At 38.9% G+C, this 17238-nt stretch overlaps 3 protein-coding genes and 1 long non-coding RNA gene across 5 annotated transcripts; 1 reads left to right on the forward strand and 3 right to left on the reverse strand.

Moving 5' to 3' along the window:
- LOC18604598 (hypersensitive-induced response protein 1) lies at positions 1769-5481 on the forward strand. Of its 2 annotated transcripts, none has more exons than XM_018117737.1 (6): positions 1769-1855; positions 2847-3047; positions 3496-3616; positions 3824-3915; positions 4067-4163; positions 4765-5481. In XM_018117737.1, the coding sequence occupies exons 2-6, from the start codon at positions 2859-2861 to the stop codon at positions 5118-5120; spliced, it is 855 nt and encodes a 284-aa protein (XP_017973226.1). In that variant the 5' UTR covers positions 1769-1855; positions 2847-2858; the 3' UTR covers positions 5121-5481. The 2 variants fall into 2 exon arrangements, with proteins under 2 accessions (XP_017973226.1, XP_007037220.2); XM_007037158.2 differs by lacking the exon at positions 1769-1855 and adding an exon at positions 2285-2633.
- LOC18604599 (mitochondrial outer membrane protein porin of 36 kDa) lies at positions 5556-8021 on the reverse strand. Its single transcript, XM_007037160.2, has 5 exons — positions 7920-8021; positions 7736-7822; positions 6724-6785; positions 6350-6576; positions 5556-6146 (listed from the first exon to the last, which is right to left on the reverse strand). Exons 1-5 carry the CDS (start codon positions 7960-7962, stop codon positions 5840-5842), a joined length of 726 nt encoding a protein of 241 aa, XP_007037222.1. The 5' UTR covers positions 7963-8021; the 3' UTR covers positions 5556-5839.
- Positions 9544-10283, reverse strand: LOC18604600. The gene is made up of 2 exons (XR_001927170.1): positions 10166-10283; positions 9544-9922 (listed from the first exon to the last, which is right to left on the reverse strand). It is a non-coding gene; the product is annotated as an uncharacterized LOC18604600 (long non-coding RNA).
- LOC18604601 (protein QUIRKY) lies at positions 11079-15383 on the reverse strand. Its single transcript, XM_018117734.1, has one exon. It carries the CDS (start codon positions 14687-14689, stop codon positions 11522-11524), a length of 3168 nt encoding a protein of 1055 aa, XP_017973223.1. The 5' UTR covers positions 14690-15383; the 3' UTR covers positions 11079-11521.

The following is a 17238-nucleotide window of genomic DNA, read 5'->3' on the forward strand; positions in this document are numbered from 1 at the left end:
TGAGCCATAAACGATGCATAGGTCCAATAGGCAAGGCCCACTAAGCCCAAGCAAGCATCTCAGTCAAATTCCTATTTAAACATTAGTATAGGTATCGTAACATACATCCATGGCTGAAAACTCATTCATGTCATAAACATAAGAATGCTTGGATTAGCATATGCATCACATATGTTAGCATACACAATATTCACTTAAGTCCCAAAATATCACATCTCATTTTGTAGTGAAACAGGATTGGCACATGGACCTAAATGGGTATAGCCCGCTAGGCTCAAGCAAGCCTCATTCAATTCATTTATTAAGCATTCATAATTACATGCAGAAGCATACATTCAAACATCCATATGCATACATTGTAATCACCATAAGCAACATTACACAGTTATGAAACTTTTTAACATAAACAGTGTAAGTGCAATTATCTCATATATCATCAGAGTGCCATAAGCTCATGCATAAAATCATATAAGCATTTATCAACACCCTTGGGTGTCCATGTAGACTCTCAAGTCACTTTTGCACATTTATCCATAACATTCATAACATCAATGTTAAACATTGGCTACATCATCATATTGTTAGTATGAGCTTGTAAGTCAATCTCCGAACGTATGAGAATTACATTTTAAGTTATTCATATATGACATTTTATTAGTTTATAATAATTATGAGATAGTTCTTTATTCATAAGTTTGTGATTTAATTACTTTTTGTACTTATGTAGATAAAGCTTATAGAACTATATATGCCTTACAAAGGAATTGTATTGGAATACAATTATGAGATCCTTATGCATCAAAGCATTATTTCTAAAAGATCCTGATCGTTGTATTATTGAAAATGACATCAATAATACTCAAAGATCGACACATGCTATATTCCTTATTTGTGAAGTAAGCAACCATTCTCATAAGTTGAAGTATAAAGATACTTAGAACTGACATGTGGGTGTTTACCATAGGAGAGTGAGTTCATTAATCATGACTCGTCATGAGAAGTGCATTTGGTACCTCACTCAAGTGTTTATGCAATGCTTTTCATGTATCAGTTATGTAACTACTCTTTAGACTTGAGATACTAAGTTGTCTTGCATGTTGAGTACTATGCTTTGATTTTATCCCTATGAGTGCTTAACTAAGGATGCCAAAACAAGATTTTTTGAGTACAGTATGAAACATATGTAGGCAAATGAGTGGTTAAGATAGGAATTATTATCTCGAGTGATTCAAGAGGAAATATGTCGTTAGTTATTGATTGACATTAGCTTAATCATATACTTGACCAAGGTGATTAAGAGATTATGAAATGAGTTTCATAAGTCTCTATAACACTAATGATCTAACTATAGGAACAAATATGGAAGTCAATAAGAGAAGGTACTGCACCTAGCTGTTATCATCTCTAAGATATATGATGAGGGAATGAATTATACTGATAAACTGTACACTAAAAAATTGTCAAAGAATCCTTTTGACTCTCTTAATAATTGGGTGATTATGATGTATTATTAGATGCTAATCTAAAAAAATAATTTAAAGTAAATCTAGAAGTAAATTTTTAAAGGTTCATCCAACGAGTATCCATAAATTCATTAAAGAATTCAGACTGATATTGAACTCTAAATGTATTGATTTGTCTTCGTTTATAAATAATTAAGGTTATTATCCTAAATATAAAATAATTAATTAATATTTGCCTAGGGAGTACGCTGGTGCTTTTTTTTTTCTTTCATATAAAAAAACAACACTTTTTGAGCCCGCATTTTCAGTTGTCTCTCCATCTACCGTGTAAGGACTCCAACTTCTTCTTGGAAAAATAATAATAATACTAAAAAGAATTCCAATTAAATCAGGTAAAGGTACTCTTCTCCCTTATTCTTTATGATCTCAATTTTGCTTATGGTTTTCTTCGCAATATCCTTTTCCTGTAAAGCAACCTTTTTTTTCTTCTTTTGTTAATGTGCTTGTTCCTGTAATTTTCTCTGTCAATTGAATCATGATTATAAGTTCTACAATTGATTTTAACAATAAAACCAAAGACAATGGACCTAATGCAAGAAACCCATTCTGTTGTTTTAGCTCTGAAGCCGGCAAACAAGAGATAGCTGTCACAGTCCAATAACTGGAAAACTTTTTTTTTAGTTTAATATAATTTTATGGAGAATTTATTGTTTCCTTGTTGCTTATTTTAACTATGAGAGACAACTCGCGACGAGAATTTTAAGGTTTCTTAAAGTTGTCAAGATTGTCAAATGGAAACATAAAATTTTCCATTGAAATGAAATGAAGATTCTTTTCATATGGTGAAGTTTCTTGGGAATTATTTGGCTGGATACATGGTGTGGACAGTTTAGATGATAAAATATTTTGCTTTCATGTACAAGGAAACAATACAGCTGGATGAAATTTCCTGTTGACTTACCTTTTACGGGTCAATGCTAATCTTCTTTATTGCCATACAATTTCAATAATTTGCGAAAAAGGAATGTGTGTTGGAGACTCGTGGCAAGTATTGTGAAATTTTCCAAGCCAGCTTGCCGCAGTCTATATATTTAGGTCAACTATATTTGAGTGTTTATCTCTTATCTCTTCAGAGTTTCTTCTGCTTTGCCATCCTTTGCTCATTAAGTTGTAAGTCTTCTAAGTCCTTTTATATGCTCTTATCTTTCTCTCTACGATATCCTGAGATAAATTGAAAAAATTTAGGCTGCTTCTATGGATCGGGGGTTGGTGATCTACCAAAACTTATTGCATATGTTGTATGCTGGAATATGCTAGTTAAGAGATAGCACTGGTATTTGTTTGAGTTCTTTTAAACTGATATATAAACTGTTGGACTCTCAGATCAAAGAGAAAATGGGTAATTTATTCTGTTGTGTACAAGTTGACCAGTCTACAGTAGCCATCAAGGAGAGATTTGGCAGGTTCGATGATGTTCTTGAACCTGGATGCCATTGCCTACCTTGGTTTCTTGGAAGTCAGCTTTCTGGCCACCTGTCGCTGAGGTTGCAGCAGTTGGATGTTCGTTGTGAGACCAAAACTAAGGTCTGCCTAGTGCTTTTAATGTTGTACCCCTTCAGTCTATGACTTCTTTTTGCTGTATAACTCTTAGACTTTTAGGATGAAGTATTCATTCCAATAAATTGCCATTTAGTTATTGTGTAATTTTATTATTTTCTCCAACTATAGCATATGCTGCCATGTTATGGATGTATTTGCTGCTAGTTTTGTTCTTTCATTAGTTTCTCTATCTCTCTCTGGTGGTTTCCAAGGAGAGGTTGGGTGCGGGGAGGTAAGGTGGATGAAAGGACTATTGCATAATTGTGAAGAAATAAAATTTTTGGGGGGTTTCATATTGTGGCGGCATAGATTCAATTGAAAATTCTTGTTATCTGACTTTCAAGTGGCTTAAATTTGTGTAATACTATTTGTGGACAATAATATACCTTTGTCGTGCAGCAGAAACTAACTTTTGTTATGATCATCTTATCAGGACAATGTATTCGTCAATGTTGTCGCATCTATTCAATACCGTGCACTAGCAGATAAGGCAAGCGATGCCTTTTACAAACTCAGCAACACAAGGACACAAATTCAAGCTTATGTTTTTGATGGTATGAAAAATACTTTGGTGGAGTATAAATCCACATTGCCCTCATACATGCACACATACAAAATATATGAACTCATTCAGCACAGTTGTATTCATGTGCATAAATTTAAAATTACATTGGAAAATATTTTAATATTTCATCTTCTGATGTTCAATTACTTAGTTGTTCAAGTGAAGGATATTAGCTGACTTCTATAAATACGTTTAGTTATTAGAGCAAGTGTTCCCAAGCTGAATCTGGATGATGTTTTTGAACAAAAGACTGAAATTGCTAAAGCTGTTGAAGAAGAACTTGAGAAGGTAATTAACCTGATTAAGTATACATTGATCATGTATTCTAAACCCTAAGCATATGTGATTGGACTAAGGCTTTGTTATGTTAAATTGCAGCAATATTGTGAAGCTGATATGTAAATATGTTTCTAATTCTGTTGCCTTCCTTTTATAACAGGCTATGTCTGCCTATGGGTATGAGATTGTTCAAACACTTATTGTGGACATAGAACCTGATGAGCATGTGAAGCGTGCAATGAATGAAATTAATGCTGGTAATATAGTTAGTACCTATTACATGGTTCTTGCACTTTCAAATTTGCTGTTGTTTAGGGTAGGCTAACTCTGCACCACATTGCTTAGCTGTATTCTGCATGTATGCAGCAAATAGATCATACTGCAGAAATATGAGAGCAACACTCGGCCTAATGAATTTCGCAGCCAAAAGAAGAGCTGGGTCTCATGAATTTACCTTTTGGCATTGGACTCCCAACTTTCTTGTCATCTGATATGGCTTTAGTCATTTTAGCTTTAGAGTATATTACCAAGATGCATATCTGTCAAATGGGTGTTTTTATAATGCCTCCTCATCAAATCATGCCTTGTTGCTGGTTCTTATTTTTTCTGGATGAATAACATATAAAATACATATTTTTTGTACCAAAAAAACCAGATGGCTTTACATTCACCAACTTGGTGAGAAGCTTTTCAGTATTTGCCTGTTCTAATGTGATTTTAATATACATAGTCTTTTTATTGCAAAGACCAGGTTGTTATAATGTGATTTAAACATAAGTATGGCATCTTTCTGGCATTTGGTTATTTTTCTTGTAACCGTTTCCTTAATATAATTTTCTGATTGTGTTGTACTCGCAGCTGCAAGGCTGAGGGTAGCAGCTAATGAGAAGGCAGAGGCTGAGAAAATTTTGCAAATCAAACGAGCAGAAGGTGAGGCTGAGTCTAAATATTTGTCAGGACTGGGTATTGCTCGCCAGCGGCAAGCAATTGTTGATGGTTTGAGAGATAGTGTGCTGGGATTCTCTGTCAATGTTCCTGGGACTACTGCAAAGGATGTCATGGACATGGTCCTGGTCACCCAGTACTTTGACACTATGAAAGAAATTGGTGCGGCTTCTAAATCTTCGGCTGTGTTCATCCCTCATGGTCCTGGAGCTGTTCGTGATGTCGCTACTCAGATTCGTGATGGACTTCTCCAGGCTGCACATCAGTAACTGTATGACTTTTCAAAGGCTTATACTGGGTTTTGCTTTAGACAAGCATTAAGGGTTTTAATATTTGCCTGTTTAGTTCTTGGTGCCTTAGCTCTGGTTTAATTGTGGTTTGTCATTTGTCCGGTGTGAGCACTTGTGTACATATGGGCGTAAAAGGTTTGTGAAGTACATGGGCTGCATAATTTTCTATTTTTATAGATATTGAGAGGCTTTATGTTGGATTTCTCTTGGTTTATTGTCACCATGGGCAAAGGTAAAAAATCTTTGATCAAAATCTGTGCGCCATCTGCCTCTCTATGTAAGTTTTCCTACAAATAAGTTCATTATTCCGAGAGGGAATCGAAAGGAAGATGTTCAATGTTTTAGCATTCACAAATTTCTCTTTCTCATATGCTAACCTTCATTTAGCTGCAATTGATTCCAAGCATTCTTTAATTTTCTGCATCATGGCTAAGTGCCAACTGTTTCAATATAGAATTAACTTTACATCTCAACTTAATTTTCTGCATGTCTTTTACATTATTTATCACTAATAGTAGGAACTTGTATATATATATTTCTACCCTTTCCTCACTGATTTCTAAGTGGTAAAGGACGAAAACCTTCTGAGATCCCCCATTTCATATACAAACTGGATTGAATCCAGGAACATAAATACTATGATTCATAACACAAAATCATCACAGGGACACTTCAGAGCTTCAGTATGATGAATTGCTCTAGGGCTTGAGAGCCATAGAAAGTCCAATTCTAGGAATATAATTGCTGTCTCTTAAATTCATCTCTCCAGCAATTGAGACATAGAACCTTTGCCACACTTGTTGCCGAAGAACGGCACTAACCTTCCCATCAGTATCCATGCGAGCCTTCACCAATGTCAATGGAAACAATGCATGCTGCGCACCAACTGTAAGGGTTGTTGCATCCTCTGAAAACCTATGCTTCAACTCAGCAGCAACTGCAGTTCTGGTTGGGGGGTTCAACGCACGGTAAAAGGATGCTTTTGCACTGTCAAAACTATCACTCCTGCATTGTCAGAAATGCTAAGAGCATTAAGCACTTTGAATTGTTCTTTTTCTTCCCATAAACGAGGGAGAAATATGTGGGGAAAAGGGAAGGGGCAGAGATAGAATGAATGTGACAAGTGCTAATTGTTAACACGAAAACTGTCATTTTTTAATTCCTTCTAACAATTGTTTTTCTTCTCTAATTTTATATGCACTGCTCACAAGGTCAAGGAAGCAATGAGGAAGGCAGTATTCAAGCTCAAACTGGCACTGAATTTGTTGAGAGTCCCTGCTGTTATGTCAAAGCCAAGGTCGGCTCCAAGAGAGACAAGAGTGCTTCCTATTACACCCGAGATGTTTGCAATGGGGTCAAACCCTGTTGCAGGGTTTGCCTTCAATCCTACTCCGGCACTAAACCCCACGTAGTCACGCAAGTATTGCAGTTCTGCCTGTTATTACAATCACCATTGCCATAAGAATTAAGCACTGCGCACTCTTATAATAGGTTCTCGTGGATATTGGTGCATAACATTAACCAGATCGTTAGGCAAAATCCAGGAAAGTTGCAGATGACAAGCTTGAAAGATGTTCAGTACCTTACCAGAATCTGGAATAATAACTCTAAAAACTGTATTTACTCCTGGCAAAATCTCTTCAACTGTAACACCATAAAAACCTTGAGTCAAGAAATAGATGATTAGCTGATCAATTTCCTACGAACTACAACATCTGCCACAAGTCTTTCCCTAAGCAGAGAGCAGAGATTTCTTTTGCCCTTCTTCTATATTCTGCAATTGAAGTTATTTGATCATAGAGATAAGCAAAGGCAGGTTTGATACTATAGTGAGATTTGGTTTCCGTTTGGTTATTCTTTAGAAGAATCTATCGTGAGAATTGGTTTCCGTTTGGTTATTCTATAGAAGAATCTATAGTAAGGGCAGGCTCCAGGCAGTTTATTTTTACCCCTACTTGGGTTTTATCTATGCTTATGGGCCAGGCTTAACTCCTTGTTTTCCCTCCATTTTCCATTAATGAATCTTAATTTGTTTGGCTGATCCTTCAAAAGAATCATGAATACACCTTATCAGGACAAAGTTGTCTTGTTGTTAACCGAGTTGGCATTGCCAGAGAACATCACTATTGAGGCCAATGCTCATTGATTCTCTGCAATGGACACTATATACAGATAGATGCAAGTATAACTATTTGATTTCATCAGTCCAGCATTCCATGGTTTACAAAGCAAGAAAATTGACATTGGTCTTGCAGTCCTTTAGACTGATTTATGGAGTTCTTTGATATATGTTCTATAACAAACTCAAATCACATTGGTAAAACCTGAATCCCGCATTACACAATAGTTGAAAGATAACTAACTACTCAATTTTGCAAGATGCAACCGGATGATCAGAGGTATAAATGCAGGTCATGGATGGTATATTGGTAATAAACTCTCCATTTTCAATTCTAAACACTTTCTCCGATCAGATAACAAGGAGCAAGCATGGAAATATCTATCCATGTTAAATTTCAGCTAAAGACAATGACATGAAACGGAATGCTGAAAAGAAATTTAAAACATCAAAAGACTAAGAGGAGAAAGATTACTTTGGCATGAGAAGTCAAAACTCCAGTCGAAACTTTGGTAGCGAAGTTGTAGTGGTTGTCGTTGAGCATAATCCTTGTAGAGAAGATCTAACCAAAATTCAGTTGGTAAGTATTTGTGAAGACTGTGAAGTGCTCATCCCGAAACAATTTTAAATATGCATTAAAGAACAAAAGATGTTATAACCTCTAGCTTTTTTGCCTATAGCAAAGTATAAACCAGGATTCATGGTAATTTGTTGTTCAAGCTTTTAAACAGCGGATTTCAACTTCTTCATTAAGCTGTTTTAATATTTTTTGTTTCAGGAAAATTTATTGAGAACGAGAAGCAGCAGCCAAAAGGGAAGTTTCCAAAGTAGTGACAAACGAAGGATCCCTGTATAAAACGAAATTTCCAGGAACCAATTCATGTTCAATTATATGGCCCATCGAAAATGCCAGGCTTATGAGATTTCTCAATCTGGGACTATTGGAGGGAAAAGTCTGCTGCAATTCAAATCAGCCCAAGCTGAGAAAAGAGCAACAATTCAAACATGCTGCTAGATATCCCACGGACCAAATTGATCAACCTCAGAAGTTTACACCTGCTGTCGCATCCTCTGCAGCTGATAGAAATTAGCACCTGCTGATCAAAGATTAAAGGACAATGCTGTCATTGTTTGAATCAAATGTTAATCCATGTACTGTTTAAAGTTTTGTATATTCGGTTGAAGTTGAGATCACCTTGAAGACTTTTTAATGCCAAAGGATGCTGTTTGAATACTAAGACCAGCTTGTGACTTATAGCACTATATATCCATGGCAGAATGTTGAAGCCTTTTGGGAAGGAAGACCATACTGTCTGCCTTACTGTTTGTTGTTTAAACCTGCTGACACACATCAATGACAACGAAACATATGTTTCCTCTTCAATTCAGTTAGTATTGCCTAAATTTATTAGGGATTTGCTTCTCTATGTTGCTTTTTCAGTGTACATACTTTTGCAAATAGAGTTTCGTAAGTACTGAAAATACCAGCAGAAATACATCTCGAAGCCTTTATGATGTTGCCATTTGTGATAAGAGGACGATTTCTGATGGTCAAAAGTCATTTCAAATTACTTTTGTAGGTATGTTTTTACTAAATGGTAGCGACTTGTGGTTGCCTGTTAGTTTATTTACTTAATATCTTGTTAGTCTAATTTTGGAATTTGCTTTAAAATCAGTATGCAGTAGCCGCAGCAACATACCATAGAAGTCCTCGCATAACCTGGGTAGAAAAACAGGGCTCTTTTACCCCTGAGGAGATGATACTACTGTTTCTGTGCAATATTTTCTTGAATTAAGGTTCCCTTATCATGTCAAATTCAAGGTTAATTTATCATCTTCTTGCACAACATTTCCGTAACATTCCATTTATGAATGGACTAACTAGAAAAAAAAGGCATGGTATATTCGGTTCTTAATCTATATTCGTTTCATTGTCCTGGCACTGGTGGCCATACTTTTTCTGAGAGTAGCCAATATTCCCCTGGAAGGCATGGTCCTGAATTCCTAAGATCTCTCTTTCCTATGGTTTCTCATAGGAATAGGATCTTTTTCTTTCCTCAAGTCCCATCGGAGATACAAAATTTCCCAAGAAAAAATGTCCGAACTATTAAGTCTCTTAACTATGCCAACCTTCCATTTTGCCAGTGCTTTTCTCAAACTATCAGGTAAAAGTATTTTCCCATCCGATTCCCTGTCCAGTCCGAAAGATGATTTATTTATTATAGTATTTTCTTTATTAGTTGACAGTTACACGATGTTCCTACTTTTCTAGTAAAGCAAGGATGCAGAAGAAGACGTGGGATTCATTTTATTCCTTGAAAGGGTTGCAGACATGTACACAATCTATGTGAAGCCAATAGCACAGTACACTACCCATGTGAAAAATCGGCAGCATGTTTATTTCTGGGAATTAACTAGCTAAATTAGTTTTCAATGTGAACGTTTTACTGTAAAGCAGAAATGACTTTAGGTAATATAGAGCTCAACTCAAGTTTACTGGCCTATCCTTGCTATGGTCTTGTACCCCACTTGCTAACAATGAAGCTTGATTTGTGCGTCTCAAAATCCAATGTTGCATCCAGCTGTTGCACTCTTTATGTCAACCTATCCTGTTGTCTCTCCCATAGTTTCCTAAATATAGATATTAGATTATTGAGCCTTCCTGTGTAAATCCAAAACAAAGTTTGATTAGAATACTCCGAGCACCAAGGTAAACAAGTAATAAATTGGAAAGTGCAAAGAAAAGGGTGTGTCTATAATTTTATGGAATGCTGGTGAATTTTTTTTAGTATGGAATGTAATTGCTCCATAGTTGGAAGTGTTAATATACACATGCAAACTAAACAGATGCAACATTTTCGGCTTTTCTTGCATTCATTTTCTACATTCTAAACCGAAGCAATACCAAAAGATAAGTGAATCAAGTAGAAGAAAACAATGACAGATCCGGGATCTCAATGAAATTCAGCTGTTGCACTTCTAGGGGAGTTGATTTCCACCCTTGTATCCTTGAAACAAATGCAGGGCGCAGGCTTATAATGTTAGTTCAATGATCCTGCCTTTTATAATCTGTGATCTTGACCTTATTTTTAGCATTGCAATGTTAACCCATCAAACTAATGGCTGAGGTGCCTTCTGTTTCAGCGAGAATTATGAATATCCACATGTGAATGGACCAAGTGCTTGTATGGTAAACATCGTCTGCTGTATTTTGCTACTGGAGGCTTTGGATTATGAGTGGACATATTTAAAAGGGCTAGGCCCATTCATCTAGATTATTCGGTCCAGTGAGAGTGATGAAGAACCAGGATCGTTAAGAAATGTGGAGCAAGGGGACTATGCGTGCTTAGCCCTACTTGTTGGACTTGAAGTCAAATTTTTAGAAAAATATGTCGTGAAAGCTGCCAAGTGCCAACCACACATGTTGACTCGGACAAAAATTGTTGTTCCTTTCTGACACCTTAGGGCATTCGTAGCGTATGTTTCAAATGGATGCCCTGGATTCTGCAAGCCCACTAAATTTTATATTGACCCCATTGCATGAGAAAGCTCACACAGACTGTAAACCGTAGGGATTGGAAAAGTCAGTTTTCCCACCACTACTGATGATACATACCATTTCAAAAAGACAAGTTAAAACACTTGCATAATATATCCATGGAAAAGAAGATGGACATTAGGAAAATGGCTTTGCAAAGCTTTTAAAGGATTCCACGTTTTTCAGGGTTCAATTGCTGATGAAAATAACAGTACCGAAAGCATGAATGAAAACTGCATTGTCTGGGTGGGAAAAAGTAGACAGATAATAGTAGGGAGGATAGAAGCAAAAAACAAGCAAGTGAAGGTAGGTTTTTCATATGTTAGAAAACGATTTCAGTGTTTTTACTTTTGTTTACATGGGTACAATACAATAATCACTCGCAGAGCCGTTTAAAATCCCCTTTTTCATCTCAACACTCAATTTTCTCCCCCTTCCCAAGCTGTCTTTTCCCCCACCTCCTTTCTCTTATTCCAAGTCATTCAATTGCCATACCAGACAAACAAAAACATAAAAAAAAAAAATTAATAAAAATAATAAATAAAGAGATGTAATGACAACTTGCCGCTTCCCCTTTTAATCCCCCTTTCACTCCTTACAATGTTATTTGGGGACAACTTTTTCAACGCAACAGTTGTTCGTGTTTCACCCTCTTCCCCACCATACCCCCCATAACCTGGTATCTAAAAATTTACTAATAATATATGTACCTACTCTTCATCTCTACATTAACCGATCCGACAAGCTCGGAAGCCGCCGGAAAAAGTTCAAGCTAGCCGGCGGCATGGGGTCTCTGAACATGGGGTGCCTCAGATAATAAAATCCTAATGCCACAGCCACCATTTTTGGTGGCACCACATAAAGTATCAGAGTGATGGCCAAGCAGACCCCAATGAACAATTTTGTGGCCCTTGGGTCCCTCCAACTCACCAGGGCTTGGACCCTCTCCCCCTGGGTTGCAAAATCACCCAAAACAGTCTGAACCCTTCCGGCCAATATTCTCAACCTATCGTATCTGGCCCTGATTAGCTCAGGTGGCTTTGAACTCGGAATTGTATCAAACTCCTCATCCAGCTCATCCGGGTCAACTGTTTCAGCTTGGGACAGCCTGATATCCATTCCCGCTGGTATCTTGGGCCTAAATCTGTAATACCAAACTCCAATTAACACCACATATAAAAAACCCGTTGGCACAATCAAATCCGGGTACCAAACAAGCACCAAATACAAAACATGGACCAACACCGTAGTAACTGGGTTCCTCCACCTCCTAATATCATCCAACCATTTTGCCAACCCGACCGCCCATGCGAGAACTGCCACAATCCGAAACCAATTAGCCTTACTCTTTCTCATGCTCCATGTATGAGAATCCGCATCCAACATGTACCTTACCACCTCCTGCCCCAACGGTGGCTCTGACCTTGCAAGCCATTGTGCCACCATCTTCGTAGCGGCTCCGCGCAATGCCTCCTGCTGAGCCACCCCGAGTGGGCGGAGATAATGCATTCTTGGAAGCAATGGCTGCCCGTAAGCCGAACACGTGTCCGGTAACAATGACGGGCAGGCGAACCGAACCGCTAGTTCAATCTCACCCATTTTCTTTAACCCCATTCTTGTCAAAACCAACAATGGATACGAATTGGTGTACACTTTGTTACTCTCTAGCGTAGATATGCGTATCCGTATTTTGCCAATACGGGAGTCTGGTTTGTCTTCTGACGCGTCTGCAAACATACGCCAATTGTCAAAAACCCCGACAGTTAGGACAGTGCAGGGGTCATAGACTTGCCACGTGTACTGCTCGTTCCAGCGTGGATCGAAGCTGTCCGTGACGGTCCTTGTGCGGACCCACTTTTTCCCATATTTGGCAACACAGTAAGCATCGGTAGACCCCTTTCCTCCGCCTTTGGTTTTCATCGGGAGCAAGCCGCGAGCCCCAAGAATCCCCAGCTCCAAAATCCCAATAGCCGGCTTCCAAAGCTGCTTAGCTGTGGGTCTAAAGTCACTGCACACGTGCGCCGCTTCATCCAGCACGTGATAGCCACCCTCTAAGCACAGCCGCAGGTGAATTTTCCCGCCGTAGGGCCCACCTCCACCGCCTGCTCCTCCTTCCAGCCCATACCATTTTGATGCCACGTGGCGCTCATCTATCCGCTGCTCGATTGAGATCAATGGGATAATGACGAGGCCAAGGACAGTGGCCTCCTTGTTTGTACGGTCTTCCACTAACAAAATTAACGAATCTTCGAGAGGTTCGCCGGCGACGAAGATCAAGTCCTCGTTCCAGTGCACTGACATACTATGATTGTTCATATTTCCTCTCCTTGACCGTACGGATTGAAACCCTAGCTGCGCTTTCACTCGAATTTCTGGCACTGTTAACGGAGGCAGATTCGGCGCAATTTGGAGATCCTGAGCTTCGATCAAAGTCAATCTCAAATACCAAAGCTTTGGGGATTGATAAACTTTCGACCGAGTGTGTGCCACGTATGGCGCGTCTGAACTCCACGCTTCTGGGAAGGCGTCGTCATTTTGAGTACCGATCCAAACAGCCAGCTGGATATCACCGGAAACCCTACCTGAATTCTGATCAACCGCGCCGGTTTCGAGCCGGTACCATTGCGGAGCTAAAGGACTATCCGGCGGCTCTCGGACTGGAACATCTGAAAGATCAAAACAAACGCCGCCGAGAAAATTTTCCGTCGGAGCGTCCCAAACGGAGATCTCAAGCGTCGCTGTGACTGATTCTTGTTTATTATAACCTAAAGCGAACACTTGTCGCCACTCGGGCGAGTCTGTTGGCTCACCTGGACGGTAAATCGTCGGCTTCGATTTGAGGGAATGGCTGGATGTACGGATCTTAACGTAGGGGCATTCGTTTGGAGCTAATCCACGCGCTTTAACTATTTTAACGAACAAATACTGCATCGGCTCAACTAGATCGAACGGATGGATCCTCTCGGCGCCACCGGCCCCGGCAGCGGCGGCATTGTCAGCTTTAGTTTTGTTACCTCCAATGTCTTTAGGTAAATAGTCTCCATGTGGTCTCTTCAAAACCCTAACTCTCTCGCCTCTGTTACTCTGCATCCTCCTCACCTCTGGTACTGTAAAATGCACCTCAGAGACCGGAATTCCGGACGCCATATGTGGTGGCAAAGCCGTTGCCTCCACCGGAGGCGGCAGCTCCTCATGAATACGAACAACATGCGGTGGTGATTCCTCGACGACCACAACAGGCGACGAAGGATAACATGGGATAGGACCCTGACCATGGCCATGAACTCCATGAGGAAACTCCATGTGTGCAGTAGGAACCTCAAAAACCCTACCTTCCTCTACAACAAGAAGCCCGGGAGAAGGTTTCGGCTCCTCCATCTGCGGTGACTGTTGCTGCTGCTGCTGCGGTGACTGTTCTTCCGGCGGAGGCTGATCTTCAACAATCTCATCATAATAATAAATCTTAAGCCCAATCTCACCTCTAATCCAACTGAAAACACTCTTTTTCTCCAATGGAAAATAAATCAACCCTTCCTCACCTCGCCTGGCAAACTGGCTCCCGTACAACTTGACCCTCCCCAAAAAGTGATTTTTACGGCCACTTCCATTCCCGAATTTCTTATCATTGAAAACCTCAATTTCAAGCTCTTCGACATCCATATTTTCAGGGTCGGACACCGTAAATTCCAACGGCTCGTTCCATACGGGGTTAAGTTCCCTGTATTTTGTGGAAGTTCTCTTTTTTTGACCGTCGAAATCGGCAATGACGTAAGGGCTGGAGCTTCCTTGACCGTCTTTGGGAAGAAGATCACGAGCGTCGATCACTTCCACGATCACTTTCCGCACCGTCGTGGGCGGCTGCGGTGGAGGCTGCTGAGACGACGTCGTCATGGTCTCATTTTAATTCTGGGGGAGCAAAAAAGAAAAGAAGGGGTTGAGTGAGCTTTGGGCAAGTCAAGAAGGAAAAAACGGAAATTTGTTTTGGATTTTCTTTTTTTTGGGGTGTGGGGGTGGCGGGGCAGAGAGAGAGAGCGTTGATAGCGGAGAGGAGGGGGGATGTGCTTTTGAGGTTTGCTTTTTTGAATTTTGGATTTAATATGCGGTCTGCGAAGCATAGTTTTGATTCTTAATGTGTGTTTTTAATTATTTTGTTCGGGTGATTTTAGATTTGAGAGAGAAAAAGAATGTTTGTGAGCAATGCCTGTTGGTGACCGCGTGAGGTAGTGGGAAATGAGATTCCATTCTCTCTCGCAAGGTTTTGGGTTAAGAGGCGCTTTTCGGCTTCCCTCCTTTACGGGTTCCTTCGTCATCCACCTCATCCGCTTTCTTTTATTTCGTTTTTGTTTGCTTGGTAGCACCTTGCATTTGTGGACTCTGTTTAAACCCAAGCCCAGCTTTATTGGTACACTGAGCTAGATTTTCTCTCTATGCTCACATCTCATCTGAGGCTGACTGTAAGTAATGCTGTGGTTTTTCTTTTTCTGTTCTGCTTCATTTACTATTGTTGCATTTATTAGGCGGATGAATTCTTGAGGCTTAGGAGCAAAAAGTTGAAATTTTAGTATTTTATTATACCCCTATCCTATGGCTTAGCTTCTTTTCTACTTTCTCTACTTACCAGTTATGATAGTCACAGTGGAATGAATTAGTTGAGGGAGGATTTTGGGATGCAAACACGACTAGGGTTGAGGATATGAAACCTGTTACACAGTCATACAAGCACCATTGGTTAGATGCCCCTGCAAGGCACATGATTCCATTCCCACCTCCAAACCATGGCCCTCTATCCTTTTTGTCAAAAGCACCCACATTTTTTTGAATAAAGTTTACCCCACAAAGCAACACCTTTATTTTCCTCTTATTCCTTCTCTGTTACCCTTGTCAACACCAAATGCTTACCTTTTTTACTTATCATATCCATCGCTGGATGCACTTGTGTTCATGAAGCTGCTCTGTCCTCTCTAGCATTTGTTTTCTTCCCTCAAATTATGTTTTCCTTGACTTTCCTACTAGATTTTGTTCTCAACAAATTCATTATTGCTAGTATAACCAATTTGAAGCATCAAGCTTAAGATTTTGAGCTCTAACGTTATTAACCATGTCAAGTAAAGTTCCCAACCTAAATCTTTCAAATCATGTTTCTTAAATAAGGAAGGGAAAGAAGGGGGATAATAACAAATATACAAACCAGTGAGTGGTGATTTTATCACTATATATATATATATAATGAATCCACCCATGTGTATTTACTTTCTTTTTCTTTTTCTATTTACTTTTTGGCTAAAGGCAATTTTGTTATTCTTTGAGACACCAGGTTACTAAAGTCACATAGAGCTGACTTCAACTACACAAGGGATGTGACTCATAAGGTTGAATAATCTCTTATTGACAATTAGAAATTCTAAATCACCCCTAAAGCTTCTTAAGTATAAAACCCCACCAACCAATGCTAAACTTTCTTATTTGGGAACATAGGTCACAACTTTTGGCACGCATGTCAAAGAAGCTTCTCCCTCCCAAGCTTTTTTTTTTAGGAGGTGGTATTCTGCCCTTTTATGAATTGGTGGACTGCCTATGGAATCTGATCCTATAGGATAAAGTAATTTTTGAACAGATGCTGCTGGGTTTTGTCTTGTTTTTGTGAGCGGTTAGTGGATTAGATCAACAAAAAGTGCCTGCAACACATAGAAGAATATTGGTGAGAACAGGAATAGCCACTTAGTTAGTGCCATCTCTATATCCCTCTATTTTGTATTATTTCAGTTCCATCTGTAGTTCTGTAGTTGAAATTTATCTGGGGCTTTAAACCCTCTATAACTTGTCGTACGAAATAAGTTCCCACTAAGGTATATTGCTCTATTTTATTGTAAAGAAGTTGTATAATGAAGAGAAAATAAACTTTATTCGATTGTGTTTTAAGATAGGTTCTTGAGTCCATTCTACATACATGTTCATTTAAGAAGATGATGATCATGATACCATTTTGTTGAAGTATCAGTGCTACATCAATGAGAATGGACTTTTTTTTTTTTTTTTTTTACGGTTTTCTTTTCCAGGTTTGACGAGAGATCCAAATCTATTTTATTTGACGAATAGTATCTGCTTCCAGGAAAGGAAGAAAGACACAAATTAGATGCATTTAGCCTATCCATAATTAGATGCATGCATTATCTTTTCAACATAAAAACCTAATTAATGTCTGGAATTAACTTTTGCATAATATTATAAGGTGTGACATGTTTTTTGGCTTAATCACCCTAGAATAGGGGAAACAAAGTTTGAGATGTTTGGCCTTGTAATCAAGCTGTTTTTAGATTTGATCCTTGTCCTGTTGAACTTGCAGTTTCTTGTGCATCTTCCTCTTTTCTCTTTCAATTGTTCTTTTGTTTTCCTTTTAAGAATATAATGCCCTTCACTTTCTACTCTTATAGAACCAGATC

The sequence above is a fragment of the Theobroma cacao genome, chromosome 3 (genome assembly GCF_000208745.1).
Source record: "Theobroma cacao cultivar B97-61/B2 chromosome 3, Criollo_cocoa_genome_V2, whole genome shotgun sequence".
Classification (NCBI taxonomy): Eukaryota; Viridiplantae; Streptophyta; class Magnoliopsida; order Malvales; family Malvaceae; genus Theobroma; species Theobroma cacao.

What these genes read in the sequence shown, in the direction of transcription:
- LOC18604598 (XM_018117737.1), top strand. Translation starts at nt 2,859, where the DNA reads ATGGGTAATTTATTCTGTTGTGTACAAGTTGACCAGTCTACAGTAGCC. An exon ending in GTTGTGAGACCAAAACTAAG is followed by an intron (nt 3,048 to 3,495) that starts GTCTGCCTAGTG and finishes TCATCTTATCAG; the next exon opens with GACAATGTATTCGTCAATGT. An exon ending in TCAAGCTTATGTTTTTGATG is followed by an intron (nt 3,617 to 3,823) that starts GTATGAAAAATA and finishes AAATACGTTTAG; the next exon opens with TTATTAGAGCAAGTGTTCCC.
- LOC18604599 (XM_007037160.2), bottom strand. Translation starts at nt 7,962, where the DNA reads ATGAATCCTGGTTTATACTTTGCTATAGGCAAAAAAGCTAGAG. An exon ending in TTTTGACTTCTCATGCCAAA is followed by an intron (nt 6,786 to 7,735) that starts GTAATCTTTCTC and finishes ATGGTGTTACAG; the next exon opens with TTGAAGAGATTTTGCCAGGA. An exon ending in CTCATTGCTTCCTTGACCTT is followed by an intron (nt 6,147 to 6,349) that starts GTGAGCAGTGCA and finishes CTGACAATGCAG; the next exon opens with GAGTGATAGTTTTGACAGTG.
- LOC18604601 (XM_018117734.1), bottom strand. Translation starts at nt 14,689, where the DNA reads ATGACGACGTCGTCTCAGCAGCCTCCACCGCAGCCGCCCACGACGGTG.